General features: G+C 56.2%; 1 protein-coding gene across 1 annotated transcript; it reads left to right on the top strand.

Annotated features, from left to right (window-relative positions):
* The first annotated feature begins 5,136 nt into the window (after nt 1-5,136).
* LOC141964988 (START domain-containing protein 10-like) lies at nt 5,137-11,248 on the top strand. Its single transcript, XM_074915982.1, has 6 exons — nt 5,137-5,704; nt 9,061-9,208; nt 9,319-9,422; nt 9,524-9,641; nt 9,924-9,976; nt 10,294-11,248. Exons 1-6 carry the CDS (start codon nt 5,540-5,542, stop codon nt 10,504-10,506), a joined length of 801 nt encoding a protein of 266 aa, XP_074772083.1. The 5' UTR covers nt 5,137-5,539; the 3' UTR covers nt 10,507-11,248.
* Nucleotides 11,249-14,761: the final 3,513 nt, after the last annotated feature.

Below are 14,761 nucleotides of genomic sequence, written 5' to 3'. Positions count from 1 at the left end.
GAAAATCCAACGATTAGATGAACTGTTGAAGACTACACTGAGAGCGATGGGGGATGGGACCTTCCAATCTTGGGATACACATTTAGCAAAGGCCACCTGGTTAGTCGACAGTAGGAGATCTACCAGTCAAGCTGGCCCTGCCCTATCAAAACTTTTATGTACTGTAAAAGGGGATGAAATCCCATAACACACAGTAAGAATCACCCAGACTAATGAAGAATGAACTGTGATAAAACTGAGTGAAGCGCAGTACTGATGGAACCAGAACTGGCTTCAGCATGCAACAATCCAACATTACACACCATCCTCCTGCCACACCGCACAGAGGCCAGATCCTGCTGTGCCCACTGAGTGAACTTCACACCATCCCTCCTGCCCAGACAGACTGTTATGACAGATGGAGTCCAAAGTCATGGACCAAATGAACTCAATGGGCATTTTAAAGCGACATTTTAATGAACATAAAAGGACATTTATACACACTAAGGAAATTATATTTGTGTGTATATGTATGAAAAGACAGGAAAAGTGGTGGTGATTAATTGAAAACGTATCAGAAGGTATGGGACCTGAACATGATGTAGATGGGAAGAATAAGGGGTGGATATTGTCCTGGTTTCAGCTGGAATTAAGTTACTTTTCTTCCTAGTAGCTGGTATAGTGTTGTGTTTTGGATTTAAGGTTACAGTAATGTTGGTAACACACTGATGGTTTAGTTGTTGCTAAGCAGTGTTTATACTAAGCCAAGGACCTTTCACCTTCTCACACTGCCCTGCCAGCTGGGGGTGCACAAGAAGCTGGGAGGGGACACAGCCAGGACAGCTGACCCAGATGAGCCAAAGGGGTATTCCATAGCATATGATGTCATGCCCAGTATATAAATTGGGGACAGTTGGCCAGGGGGCACCATAGTTTGGGGACTGGCTGGGCATAAGTCAGCAATTGTATTGTGCATCATTTCTTTTGTAAATTCTATTATTATTATTTCCCCTTTATTTTCTGTTCTATTAAACTGTCTTTATCTCAACCCTCACGTTTTACTTTTTTTTTGCTCAATTCATTCCTCCATTCCACTGAGAGTGGGGACAGTGTGTGAGTGGCTGTGTGGTGCCTAATTGTCAGATGGGGTTAAACCACAACAGAGTCCCTGCAGCCACAGGGCTCTGGGGTCTCACTGGGGCCCCTGTGGGTCCCTACAGCCCTGGGATTCAAGGGTAGTCCCTGAAGTCCTGGGACTCTGGGACCACACGTGGCATCTGCAGGTCCCTGCAGTCCTGGGGTGCTTCATGGCTTGCACCACTCCTGGGTCAGGACCTCACTTTCCCCTGGCTTTCCTGCTTGTCCCTGTCTCTCAAAGGGCAGGGAGAGCTAGCATAACTTGACGTCTCTCAGGTGCTTAACACCCTCCTGCTCCCACCTTGGGATGATCTTCACCTCCCAGACACCATCTCCTAATGTCCTGTGGCAGCTGTAACCCCTCATAACTGCTCCAGTTGGGTTTCTCCACACCAGGAAACTCTGAGCCCATTTTTAGCTTTCCTTCTAACTCTCTTGTTCATTCCCCGGGAGATAAACCCTGGTGGAACAAAGATCTGAGGAGAGCCAGAGCTGCAGTTCACATAAAGCCAAAGCAGAAACATTTTCTGTAGCAAAAACATTTTTCATTTCAATTTGCAAAGCCTTTCAATGTCGATTCTCTAAGGAGCAGGAGCAGTCACTGCAGAGGGGAATGGATGCTCTTCTCCAGCTCTGGAGAGGCTGGAAGCTTGTCCTGCTGAGGTATTCAAGCTTGTTAATAGAACTGTGAACATCCACATGCAAAGCCCTGCAATCCCATTCCCAGCACGTAAATCCCACATCCTGGCTCTAGAGTCTGTAAAGACACTTGGAGAGCTTAGAAATTTGAGCTGGAGAATGAAAGGAGGAGAAAGGGACAAGAAAGTCCTTGTTCAGACATAGCCAGTGACAGGAGCTGTGTCCTCCTCACCATACCCTAACCAGGATCCCCTGCATGCCCTGGCCCCACCTGGCTCTGGAGAGGTCCCTGCTCATGAAGCTGGTGACTGTGGGGCATGGAGGGATGCCAGGGGCTGCTGACATGACAGTCTCTCATGTCATCCCCCACTGCCTATGCACAGTGACAAAGCATGGCCAAGAGCAGGACCCTGTGTGCTCTCAGCGGACAGACCCATCTCAGCAGTGCCCTGGGAGAGCATCCCAGAGATGGGACAACCTTGTGAAGGGCAAGCCTGTCTCCTGATGCTGCAGTTCTCACTTGGGAAGGCACAGACATGGAGCACAGCTATATTGTCAGCCCAGGGAATGTAATTCTGTGCCAGCCATGGGGCCACCACAAGCTGCTAGCATCCCATAGCCAGGGAAAGCCAGTGTCCAACTACACCAGGTGTAATCAGCCACTACCAGGTGCTGGATGCTGCAGGACATTGGGGTCACATCACTAATCCCAGGGTGCACTTTCAGCCAGCCCCAACAGCAGGGCCGGGAAGGCACCGTGCGTGTGATGAGGATGCACCCAGAGCCCAGCCAGGTCTCTGCTAACAGATACTTGTGCAAAATGAGCCTGTAAAATCCATCTTCCTCAGGCTCAGGTCTTGCTAGGGTGGCAGCTCTGATGCCTCCAGAGAAGCATGTCTTATTTGCTCCCTCCCTGCTTCTGAGCTCCCAACACTTTTTCCAAAGAGGATGGGAAGGATGGGGCTCTCATGCCTCAGGGACACACCAAAAAATTGCTCCTGGGATAGCCACTGCCTAGTTAGAAACTAAAGGTGACTCCAGCCACAGGACATTAGATAGACAATGTTCATGAAGAGAAATTAAACAAGATGTGACAGAGGCAAGGTCACATTAATATGTGGCTTTACATTTGCTACAGTCTCCTTCACATCTCTCATTTGGGGTGCACAGGCTCCCAGCAGCATCACCCAGATCCAGGTCTTAGGTGCAAAAGAGCCAAGGGCAGTGGTAAATGGAGTTGTTTTGAGCCCTGAGTGCCCGCAAGGGCAAGTGGGTCATGGGAACCCATCTCAGCTCAGCTAGTGGCTTGCAGGTGACATGTGATGGTGACCAACAAGCTCTTGGGTGGCTGCATTGTTGTCCAGCTTGAACACTGACCCCAGGGACTGCTGCAGAAGAGAAGAAAGCACTTTCTCTTCAAGTTTCCAGCCTGTTCAGCCAGGGACAGAAATGCTCCTGTCTCTCAGATGCAAAGAGAAATGGGGCTAGGCAGGGCTGGTTCCTGCTTCAGCGATGCTGGGCAAGCAGTCTGCTCCTTCCCATGCAGCCTGTCAGAGCTCCTCCATCCCCAGGACTGCAATGTCCTCCCTTCTTTCACCCCATGGACATGCTTTGGAGCTACAAAGCCCACAGACTTGGGTCCAACCTTCCCCCACACATCCACATATGGACTATCAAGGATGTGTCTGGCTCTTGCAGGGGCTGGGGTGACTGCCCACGCTTGCATGTGGACACACAGATGTGCACATGCTCACACACAGATGCTCCCGTGCACCCCATGGGATGCTATAGCAATGGCATTAGACAACTCTAGACCACAAATCCTTCTGGCCTTGCTTGCTCCCTGCTCCACAGCCCTAAGGCCACTCCAAGATCTTTCCTCTGCACTGTCCCCAACTAGGGATCTGCCGCTCCCTGCCCACTGCAGCAGCTCTTTATCCAAGCGTGGCGCTTGGCAGCTCTGCCTCGCTGGCAGATGACCACAGCACCCAGAGCAACCCAAGCTGTGAAACCTGCAGCCCCATGATGAGCTTGTGTGCATGGAAGAGTGACTGTTCAGCCCACCATGCTACAGCATGGGCAGTTGAAGGCAGTCTTCCTCCCCAGGCAAGACTCTGTGAGCAGCTGCAGCTCTCCAGATTTCTCCCTGTTCTCCCTTCCATGAGTTTTTGCCATCATGCCCAGCTGGCAGCTGGTCTCAAGCACAGTACCCTGGGGTCAGTACTGGGTCCATGTTCCCCATCCTCATCGGAGAGTCAGATGAGAAGGCAAGTGCACCCTTGCCTTGCAGGTGAAGCTAAACTAGAGGGAATGGGTGTGCAGAAAATGGCAGAGCCTCAGTCCAGATAAACCCCAAGAAACACAAAATTTGGGTCAACAGAAAACTTGTGAACATCAGTAAGATGAGCCAGATAATCCCAGGTTTCAGCCAGGCTGGGGACCGAGGGGCTAAGCAGGGTACCAGTGAAAAGGTCCCAGACAAGGTCTTGGACAAGACGCTGAACAAATGGGACAAGCTGCATCCTGGACAACATGAGGAGGAGTGTGGCCAGCAGCCTGAGAGAGGGGGTTGTCCCCTTTGTGCAGCACCAGGGAACACCCACCTGAGTGCTGTGCCCAGACTGGCTCCCCAGTTTAGGGAGAGGTGGAGGAGCTGGAGAGGGACCATCAGATGCTGCTGGCAGGGCCAGGGCCTGGGGCTACAAGAGGATTGCGTTGGGATCTACCAGCATCATGCAGTTACCTGCAGGGCAGATGCAAAGACAATGGAGCCAATCTTTCCAGTAGGGCATGAGATGTAACAAAGGACAATGGACATTAACTGCAGCTTCAGGTTGGACAGTAGGAATTATTTTTTTTTCCTGGGGAGGTAGTGCAGCTGTGGGACATGCCACCAGGGAGGTGGAGCAAGTCCATCCTTCAAGACACAGCTGTGTAAAGCCATGGGTGACCTTACCCTGTGCTGGTGGTGTTTCTGCTCCAAGCAGGAGGGTGAGCTAGAGTCCCCCCGGGGGTCCCTTCCCATCAGCTTCACCAGGATCCTGTGAGCCCAGGGAGGGGCAACCTCCCCAACTGCAAATTCTTTCCCTTCCCCACACTAGGAGCAAACTCCATAGATCCAGGACACCTTGACAGTCAGGGTCCTTTGCACTGGACTGCAGCCCCGTTCCAGGCATGCCAGGACCAGTGCTGGCCCACATTCTGCTGATGCTGAAGCCCATCGCTTCCGCCTCACTGCTGGGAGGCCTGGCCGCAGCTCCTGGCAGGTGATCAGCTGATCCCGACAGCGAGCTGGTGCTGCAAAGTCAGGCACAGAGATTGCCAGTGTGCCGGCGAGGGGAGAGCAGGGCCACCAGGGCTGGGGGGCTCGGGGGGCCAGGGGCAGCTCTGCCCTGAAAGCTGACCCACCTGCACGTTGCTACCTGCTGAATAATAGAGGAGCTGACAGCCAGCCGGAGAGAAATGTGATCCTGGCTAGCCAGCCGGGGAAGACATCTGAGCTCCCAGCAGCTGCGATAGCAACTGCAGGGAAGGAGCCTTCCTCCCCGCTGCTCTGTGCAGCGCAGCGTGCTCGGGGTGGCTGGAGGTCTCTTCCCATCCTGGTGTGCCTGGGTGGCCAGTGCCCACTGCAGGGGCACAGGCTTGGAGCTTGGAGGATGATGTGAGCTGCAGAAGGCACCCAGCAAGGCAGAGCTCAAGGGCAGAGCTGAGTTTCCCAGGAGGTGAGGCAGAAGGAGCCTGCCTGCAGCCAGTGCCCGTGCCCTGGGTCCAGCAGCTCAGCCCCATGTCCAGAGGAGGCGAGATGGTTTATATCCCGGATGACTCTGACTTCAGCTCCTTCCGGGATCAGTGTGAGAGCCTGGAGGGCTGGCACTGCCGGTATAACAAGGCTGGCGTGACCGTGTGGAGTCAGGGCCAGGAAGAAAACTGCACTGTGCAGAAAATCAAGGTAAGCAGACGCCTGCAGCTGCGGGACCACCGGCCCTTCCCTTCCCCAGCTGCGCGCCCAGCTGCTCCCTAGGCCCATCCTGGGGGTGCACAGCACCCTGTCCCAGCTGTCTGGGGGTGTTTCTGCCCCAAATGCCAGATCTGGCAGGGTTGGTTCCCCAGAGGTGCTTCCCCAGTTGGCAAGCTGCTCTGCAGCCTCTCACTGCCTGCCCTGTGGCTTTAGCCTCTCGACCTGCCAGGATGCCCGCCGCAGCGTCCTGCCATGCATGCACGCATGTGGGCTCACATTGCGGCTGCCCTTGATCCAGACACAGGCGGGAAGGCCCTGGGATCGATTACGTTATGGAGATGGCCTTGCTGGGAGCCCCCGGGCATGAGACAGGCTGGCGATATGCCTCCATGGTGCCTCTCCTCCAGCCACAGCATCCTGGGGCACATCGCCTCACATCCTGCACTGAATGAGCATCCCAGAGAGTTTAAGAACCCCAGTAGGCTGTGTCAGGAGGTTTGTCACTTGCCAGGGGCCAAATCTGGGATGCTGCAGAGGAACTAGAGAAGTTCAGCTACTCCTCAGGTTGTTACACCTTGTTGCTCATCTACATGGCACCAGTGACACAGCCAGGTGACCCTGAGCACATCAAGAGTGGTTACAAGGTGCTTGGGGCAAGGGGCATGGGAGCCCCATTGCGGGGTAAGCCCTGCGTGGGAGCTTCCTGAGGGTCAATGCTTGGCTCCATGGCTGGTGTCACAGGCAGGGCTTTGGCTTTTCAGGACATTGAGGATCAGGACTGCTGGGTAGGGATGGGATCTGCCCTGGCAAGTAGGGTCAGAGCATCTTACCTACGGGACACCCAACCTGATAAAGAGAGTTTTCAACTAGGCGTGTCAGGGAAAGAGTTACTATGATCTTGAAGAGCAGAGAAGGCATGGGGAGGTGGTGAGGAGGTGCCTGGGATACAGTACACTGGAGGAGGTTCTTGCACCACTCTCCTGAACATGGAGTAACCAGCAGCCCACCTCAGGTGCCTGCAACCAGGACATGCAGCTGGGGAGACTGGAGGAGCTGGACACACAATGATTACAGTGCTGCCACGGATGGACACCCTTCAGGGCCAAGATGAGGAGGAGGAGAGGTGCTCTCTGCAGAGGTGCAGCTGCAATACACACTGCCTTGCTGCCGGGAAGAGCTCCCAGGCTAGGATTAGGGAGCACTTAAGCCAATTGGGCATGCACAAGTGCACAGGACCAGTCAGGATGCACTCAGGGGTGCTGAGGGGTCTGGCCAACACCTCTTTGAAAAGTCCTGGAGATTGCAGGAGGTCTCTGATAACTGGGAAGAGGCAAAAGTCACATCCATCTTCCAGAAGGGCAAGAGGGATGCTCTAGGGCACTATGGGCTGCTCTGTCGCCCCCATGCCTGGGAAGGTCATGAAGAACATTGTCCTGAAAGCCATGTCCTGAAGGACGAGGACAGTGGTGACAGCAGCAGGGACAGACCAAGGTTTGACCAACCTGATTGCCTCCTTCAATGAGAGGACTAGCTGTGTGGGTATGGGGAGAACAGTGAAAGCCTTGTACCATGATTTTAGTAAAGCCTTTGACAGTGATTCCCATAGTCTGCTCGTTGCCACATTAGTGAGATCTGGACTGGAGAGGTAGATGATGAGATGGATGGAAAACCAGCTCACCATCAGGCTCATGATCATGACATGGTAGTCAGCACTGCAGAGTCCAGATGGTGGCAAGTTGCTGGGTCCCACCCTGTTACTGGAATGATGGGATCAAGTGCTCTCTCACATCAAGTGAGTCTGCAGGCAGCACTGAAGTATGGAGAGCATTAGAAGTGCTGGAGACAAGGCCTCTGCTGGGTGTGAACTGGACAGGCTGGAGGGACAGGCTGGCAGGAACCTCATGAAGTCCAGCCAAGTTCAAACAAGCACAGCCCAGCAGAGGGGATGCAGTTATATCCCCCTTTGCTACCACCGAGCCCCATAGAGAGAGGATCCTGTTCAGGAGGGTCAGTGCACCATTGCCCTGCCTAGTTCACTGCAAGTAATACCTCATTGATGTGGTTTTTCCCTGTTCTGGAGAGGCTCTGGACATGGTGAGGGGTTAGCACTGCCTGGGGACCCTTCCTGAAATGTGGGGTGGAGGATGCAGGAGAGCGGAGCTGCACAGGCTGGGGCTGGGGGGTCAGAAAAGCCCCAGTCTTTCCATTAATACAGGCATTACCTGGAGAGTCCCTGAGCAGCTGGAGCTTTGGATTTTTTCCACCTAAATTTACTGTGGATGGTCTGATGTGGGGCTTTGTGCTTTCCCTGTCCCAGCTGACTGCCTGTTGTGCCCAATGTGGCCATTACACAGACTGTTCAGTTGGCTGCAGAGGGTGGTGGACAGGCTTTTGTGAGGGATTTTGGAGGTGCAAGGCTGCGATGGCCCTGCTGTGATAACTGGAGCTTCCAGGAGCCCAGGAGGACCATGAGCTCCACCTGTGGCTGGAGGCCTCCTTCACCCTGCGGCAGCAGCACCTCCAGACCCTGCTGGGAGGGGGTGGCCAAGGAGAGGGAGCAGGAGGAGGCAACTAAGTGCTTCCACACTCTCCTCCACGGTGCCCTAGGGAGTGCAGCACATCTCCAAGCCTGTCCTGGGCACGAGTCCAGCACACCAGGCAGAAACCATCACCCAGGCCATTGGGAAAAGCTTGCCTGAGATTGATGGGACCTGCCACGTTCACAGGGCCATCTCCAATTACACAGCGCTGCTGAACGCCTCATCAAAGATGCAAGGCCTCTAACGAGGAGCAGATGACATCTCCTTCCTCCCAGCATTGAGAGGAGTGGGGCGGCCAGCTTCATCAATAATGCACTCCCCAGCGTGGTCAGGCAGCTCCATGGCTCTGGTTACAGCTGGGGCCCTGCCAACCTCCCGGGACTAGACCCTGTGCCTGAGAGCACCATGCCAGGGCAGTGGCATCCCTTTACTTGCCCTGTAGGAACTGGGGTGAGGGGACAAGTCTGGGCTCAGGGTACACAGGCACCAGAACCTGGACCACCAGGCAGCTCTGTTTCTCTGTTTGAGGGCAGAGGGTCCTTCTACCCCCGCTGTCCTCCTGCCTTCTCACTGTGATGCATGCTGACAGTGGGGATGGTGGCTCTGCCTGGGCTGTCCCAAATCAGGGACATGCCCTGCACCATGTTTGCAGAGCATCTTCCGTGGCACCCATGCAGGTGACTTCATAGCAGGATAGGGGCATGCCACCACACAAGGGAACAGTCTAGAGTCCTCGTCCCTAGATGGGCACAGCTCCTTGCTCTGGGGGTGGGTGCTGCCCCTGTCCAACTGCCCATCTCCCCACAGACTCGCATCTCCTGCAAGGACGTCCCTGCTGAGACACTCTATGATGTGCTGCACGACACCCACTACCGCAAGAAATGGGACTCAAACATGATTGAGACCTATGACATCGGGCGTCTGACCGTTAATGCTGATGTGGGATACTACTCCTGTGAGCATCCCCCATCCCCTGGGGACCCCCAGGGCCCCCGTTCCCAACCCCACAGCCCTGTGCATGTGTGTGTGAGCAATGGGTTGGGGTGTAACAGGATCTGTCCACAGGGAAATGCCCAAGCCCCCTGAAGAACCGGGATTTTGTCACCCTGCGGTCCTGGCTGCCCTTGGGCAATGACTACATGATCATCAACTACAGCGTCAAACACCCGGTGAGCCCCTGGCCAGCCCCAACCTGCCATGGACCAACAGGCACAGGCAGCAACGGGCAGCAGCTTGGGCAGGCTCTGAGGTGCATGGCATCTCTCTGCAGAAATATCCGCCCCGGAAGGATTTTGTGAGGGCCGTGTCCCTGCAGACAGGTTACCTGATCAAGGCGAATGGTGCCGGTGCCTGCGTCCTCTATTATCTCACCCAGGTGGACCCTCGCGGTGAGTGCCAGCAGGGGGGGACGGTGCAGCATGTCACCTTGGGGATGGGTCCCATTGTACCCCCAGAGCTCACTCACTGTAGCTCTCCATCTCCTGGAGGCCAAAGGGCACTGAGAAGTGGGGACAACCCAGGGAAGAAGGGGGCCCCTCCCAAATCACAGCACGGGGCAGGTGCCATCAGCCCGGAGGGGGCTCAATCTGGCATGGGGCGCTGCGGGTTCATGGTGCCTCCTCTGGGGCTGTCCCAGATTGGATGAGTGACGGGGCTTTGGGCTCTTGCAGGGTCGCTGCCAAAGTGGGTGGTGAACCGCGTCTCCCAGTTTGTGGCACCAAAGGTAAGCAGGGTGCGTGGCCAGTGGTGGGATGCACAGGCATCAGGGATGAGCTGCCCCAAAGTAGCCCCCTAGGTAGGGGCAGGACGGGTACTGGGTGACCCAGGGCTCATAAGATGGGTGCTGGGTGACCCAGGGCTTGCAGGGTGTGCACTGGGCATGCTGCTGGGGCTGTGTGGTCTGAGCCAGCCCCCCATCCCCTCCCAGCACACCTAAAAAGCAAGCAATGGGGGAGATGAGAGCTGCCCACAGACCTGAATGGCCCCATCCCCACTGGGAACTTGGGGCACTGTGACGGGCTGGACCCACTCTGCTCACAGGCGATGAAGAAGATCTACAAGGCTGGGCTGAAGTACCCTGAGTGGAAACGCAAACACGACCCTGGATACAAGCCCTGGGTGTACCCAGAGCAGAACACACTGCCCAGTGTCAGCCTGACCGAGCTCTCGGTGCAGCATGCCGACTCACTGGAGAACATCGATGAGACAGGGCTGTCTGAGGACCACCTGAGCACCAGTGACCACGAGGCTTGAGCCCCCGCCACAGCCCTTTTGCAGTGGAACCCCTCGTGACTGGGGCTTGGCAGCCAGGGGACATGGGTGGGAATTCGGCCGTCTGTGCCCAAATAGTCATGTCTGCTCTCCAACTCCTTCATCATAGACCCCCCTACCTGGGCAGCAGCATACTGACCCATGGGAACCTGCAGCATGGGTGCTGGAAAGAGGGAAGATGGGCACCCTGGTCCCCCCTGCACCCATGGTGGCCCATGGAGATGTCCCTACACAGGAGGTAGAGCTGGCAGTGGGAGCAGGTGCCCCAATTTGACGCTGAGCAGGGCAAGAGAGGGGGAACCGTTCATGGGATGGGTAGGAGCTTTCCTGGCACCAGGATATCCCTTTGTCACTGTAAGATCTCCTAGGGGTGTCCCTCAAAGGTGCAGAAGTGGGGGATCTATGGGGGTCCTGCCCAGGCTTTGCAGCAGCACAGAGCTTGGACTGACTCTCCCAATCAAGCTGGACCCACTCCAGCCCACCAACCCCCCCCAGGCTTTATGTGACCCCCCCACCATCTCAGGGAGCCCTCACAGGTCCCCTCCTGGGCATCAGGCTCACCTGTGCAGGCTGGATCTAGCCCAGCTGGCTCTGGGGACCCCTTCCCCAGGTGGTGTTTGGGGGGACTTGTCCTGGCAGTGGGGTCTTGGGCAGTCCCTGTCCCTACTCACTTGGTGTTTGCCGCTGCTGTGGTTTCTGGCACAACAATAAAGTGTTGGTGTGTGTGCGAGAGAGCTTCGGGCTGGCATGGGATGGAGGGGAATCTGGCACTGAGCCCACCCTGAGGCTGTCCAGGCACTAGGTCTGGGGGTGGACAGGAGGGCCAGTCCAGCTGTACAGTGTCAGCACCCAGGGGTGATCCTCAGTAGGGAGCGAGGTGACCGGTGGTGGTGCAGAAGAGGCAGATGCTGGCCTCTGCACACTCACACACATGTGGGTGAGTGTGCACGGGCACAGGGCAGCTTCCACCGGACAACGGGAAGTTAGTCTAGACAGACACCGCTGGGGGAATATGCTGACAAATGCTGGGATTTCCATCCACCCGTTCGCCTCCACACTCTGAGACTGCCTGCGTCTGCTCGGGTCCTGCCCCAAATGGGTTTAAGCCTGATCTGTGCAAGGCCAATGCAAAAGGGGCCATCACTGCTGATGGTGCTGTGGTGCTCAGCTCCAGATCTATCCCAGCAAAGTAAATACTAGGGGACATGCTCAGGATGTAGGAACTGCTCTGACAACCAGAGCTCTGCCCAGGCAGTGGTGGGGGAAAATTCCCTGGCAGCACCCAGGACTTGCAGCCTGCCCAGAACCACCTGCCACTATGGATTTTGGGGCCCCTCTGACTCGCCCAGACTCACAGTCCTTGGTCACTCTGACCCCCTGTGGTCCCACCCCCAGCTGTGAGTGCTGCTGCCCTGTGCTTACTACCCCCACACCTTAAGCTTCTCCTCCCCAGTTCATCCAGACTTTCACTCCAGCACCCCAGATGCAGATGCTCACTGTCCCCCTTTAGCCACCCCTTTAGGTCACGTATGTGCCCTGTGCTGCTCCAGGGGAACATGGCAAGCACATATCTCACTGCAGAGAGTGCTGGGGAAGGGAGAGGAGGTCCTGGCATTCCAGGCAGCCAGCTCCCACGCTCTGCAGCTGGGCTGGCTGTAGCAGAGCAGGGGCAAGAAGCCACCTCTGCGGGGAAAATGCAGAAATCCTAAGAGCAGGAGATGTGCAGACTTCCCCTTCACAGCGAGGGGAGCAGTCCCTCCCTGCCCCATGCTGCTCCCACCATGTCAGCAGACTGAGGTCACCCGCAGCAGGGAGTATTCTAGCTGTGAAATGACACATCCCAGCCCCAGATTACCCCAGTAACACTTTGCAATAATCGTGGTAGAGCTGGGGTGGGAACCGTGGCCAGAGCAAGAGGGAGAAACACCCCTAGGTGCTGCCCTGATGGGGCATAGACCACTAGCACTCCAAGCCCGCAGGGTGCTGGGGTGAAGATCACCCTGCATGGCCTTGGTGGGGCGGGAAGCAGCCTCATCTCTCCTCATTCCCCGGATGTTTCTCTGCAGCAGCTGGGCTGCAGCTCTGCTGCAGGGCTATTTTTAGCCAGCCCTAAGTAGGTGTGAGGAGCTGCTGCCTGAGTACCGATAGGCCAGTGGGGAGGCTCCCCAGCCAGCCCTGGGGAAGGCTGTGCCAGAGTGGGTGACATCCCAGCCCAGGATGTTGCCCAAAATGGCCCGGATGGCAGCAGCATTGCGTGCGGGAGGACAAGGGCCGCTGGGGTGGCAGGGACACTGGTCCACATCCAGCACTGGGCTGCAGCAGAGCTTCTGGCCAACAGCATCATCCTGGCCAGGGAGCAGAGGGAAACCTGTGGGGCTGGGGAGGGGTCTGCTCCAGACCCTGTGGGGTGCTGAGAGCCCTAGCATGGTGATTTCTTACTGAATAATGTACCACACTGCTGGGTTTCCTGACACAAACAGGAAGGGGGCCATGCACCAGCATCCCTGAACACCTGAGCAAGGGAAGGGGCAGACAGGGTGAGAGGGGACTGGAGCCCCCCAGGTGCCCTCACTGGGATGCTGGGGGATTGGGTGGCCCACAGACACACGAGGGCTGAAGCCCCGCACAAGACTCCAGCTGGATAGCTTTTCCTGCCTGGCCCCAAGCAGAGAGGAGCCGCCCTGAAGTGCACAGATTGGAAAGGAAACGGGAAGCTGCTGTTGGACGAGAGATTAGCCCAGAGGCTGTGATGTCAGCTGGCACCCTGATGGATGGGGGTCAGGGGGAGGGGGCATGGGCCCCCCATCCTGCTCACACACAACTACACAACCTACTCCAGTGCGCCAGTGTCAAACATGTAATGACTGGGGGAGGATGTGACCCCATCCCCAGGATCTCATTCTTTGCATGTCCTGAGCTCATGGATAAGTCTTGAGCAGCTCTTGACCCCACCACCCACAACAGAACCCTGAGCCCAACAGAGAGCCCCTCCAGCAGCCCAATTTATCTCATGGACTGGCCTTCAGAAGGGCTTTGAAGCTTTGAAGAGAGGTCCAGCAGGTTTCCAAGTCCAACAGTCTTCAGATTCCCCCTCCCCACTCTTCCAACAAGCCCTCCGAGGGTCTCAGGTCTCTGTCATGCCCCAGAAAACCCTTTGGGCTCAGGCCCCATCCCAGATCTCCAGCTATCAAATGTGGCATTTGCCCTCTAAGTACAAGCCATGAGTGTCCCTCACCCTGTCTTGCTCCCAAGAGGTGCTCCCACCATCACCACACACATCCCCCAGCACAATCCAGCATGGGTACAGGTGCAGGTAGAGCAAAGGCTGCCCCAGAGTACAGCAAAGGCTGATGGCTAGGGAGGGAGGGAGGCATCCATGGTGGATGGATGGGCAGCTGGGCGGGTGGACCTTGAGGGACAGTGTCATCATGGGTGCTGCCTGGAAAGGGGAAGGACAACACAGGCCAATGTGCTGGAAGAATCCAACCTTCACTTTGATCTTCACTTCCTCCAGCCCATGCCAGTATCTTCATGAAGCCAAATCCCCCAGCCTGAGGGGTGTTTTCTGATTCTGCCCATCTGCCTCCAGGGAGCAGGCAAGACCTTCCTGCTGCGCGAATCCATAGACATGACAGGACTCTCTGTCTTGTCCCAGGGAGGCTAGCATCTGAATAGAGATTGCATCAGTATGTTGGCAGACACCAGAGACCAAGTGAAGACTTTGAAAACTGCGCTGTAGAAAGTGGGCCAGTAGGAAGCCCTCAGGAAACAACCCAGCCACAGCACACACATCACGGCTGCCAGTGCCCTGCTGGTGCTCTGCTGTGCCCTGCTCTCCTCCGACACAGCCCCCTGCCAGCTCTCTGCCTCCAGGGTAGTCCCATGGCTGGGGGGTACCCTGGTTTGTGCTGTCATCCCAGCTGGGCTCTGTGAGAAGGGACAGTCCCCATTGGGAACCAGGTGCTGGGGCTCAGTGGAGGTGGTTGAACTGAGGTTTCCTCCCTGTCAGGGCAACAGAGCCCCAGTCCTAGCACTTACGTCACTGTGGAGGGAGAAGGAAGTAGGAGAGAAGGCTTTCTGCACCAAACTGACCTGTCAGCAGCCATCAGGATGTGGGTTGTGGGAGCTGAACCCTGCTCTTGGTCATGCTGTGCCACCAGATGGGACTGTGATTTGTCACTCTGGGGATGTCCCTTCTACCCTCAGACAACTTTTCCCTCCCCAAACCCATCTCTGC

Source organism: Athene noctua, chromosome 12 (genome assembly GCF_965140245.1).
Source record: "Athene noctua chromosome 12, bAthNoc1.hap1.1, whole genome shotgun sequence".
NCBI classification, from domain to species: Eukaryota; Metazoa; Chordata; class Aves; order Strigiformes; family Strigidae; genus Athene; species Athene noctua.
This window is presented reverse-complemented; position numbering and strand designations above follow the sequence as displayed.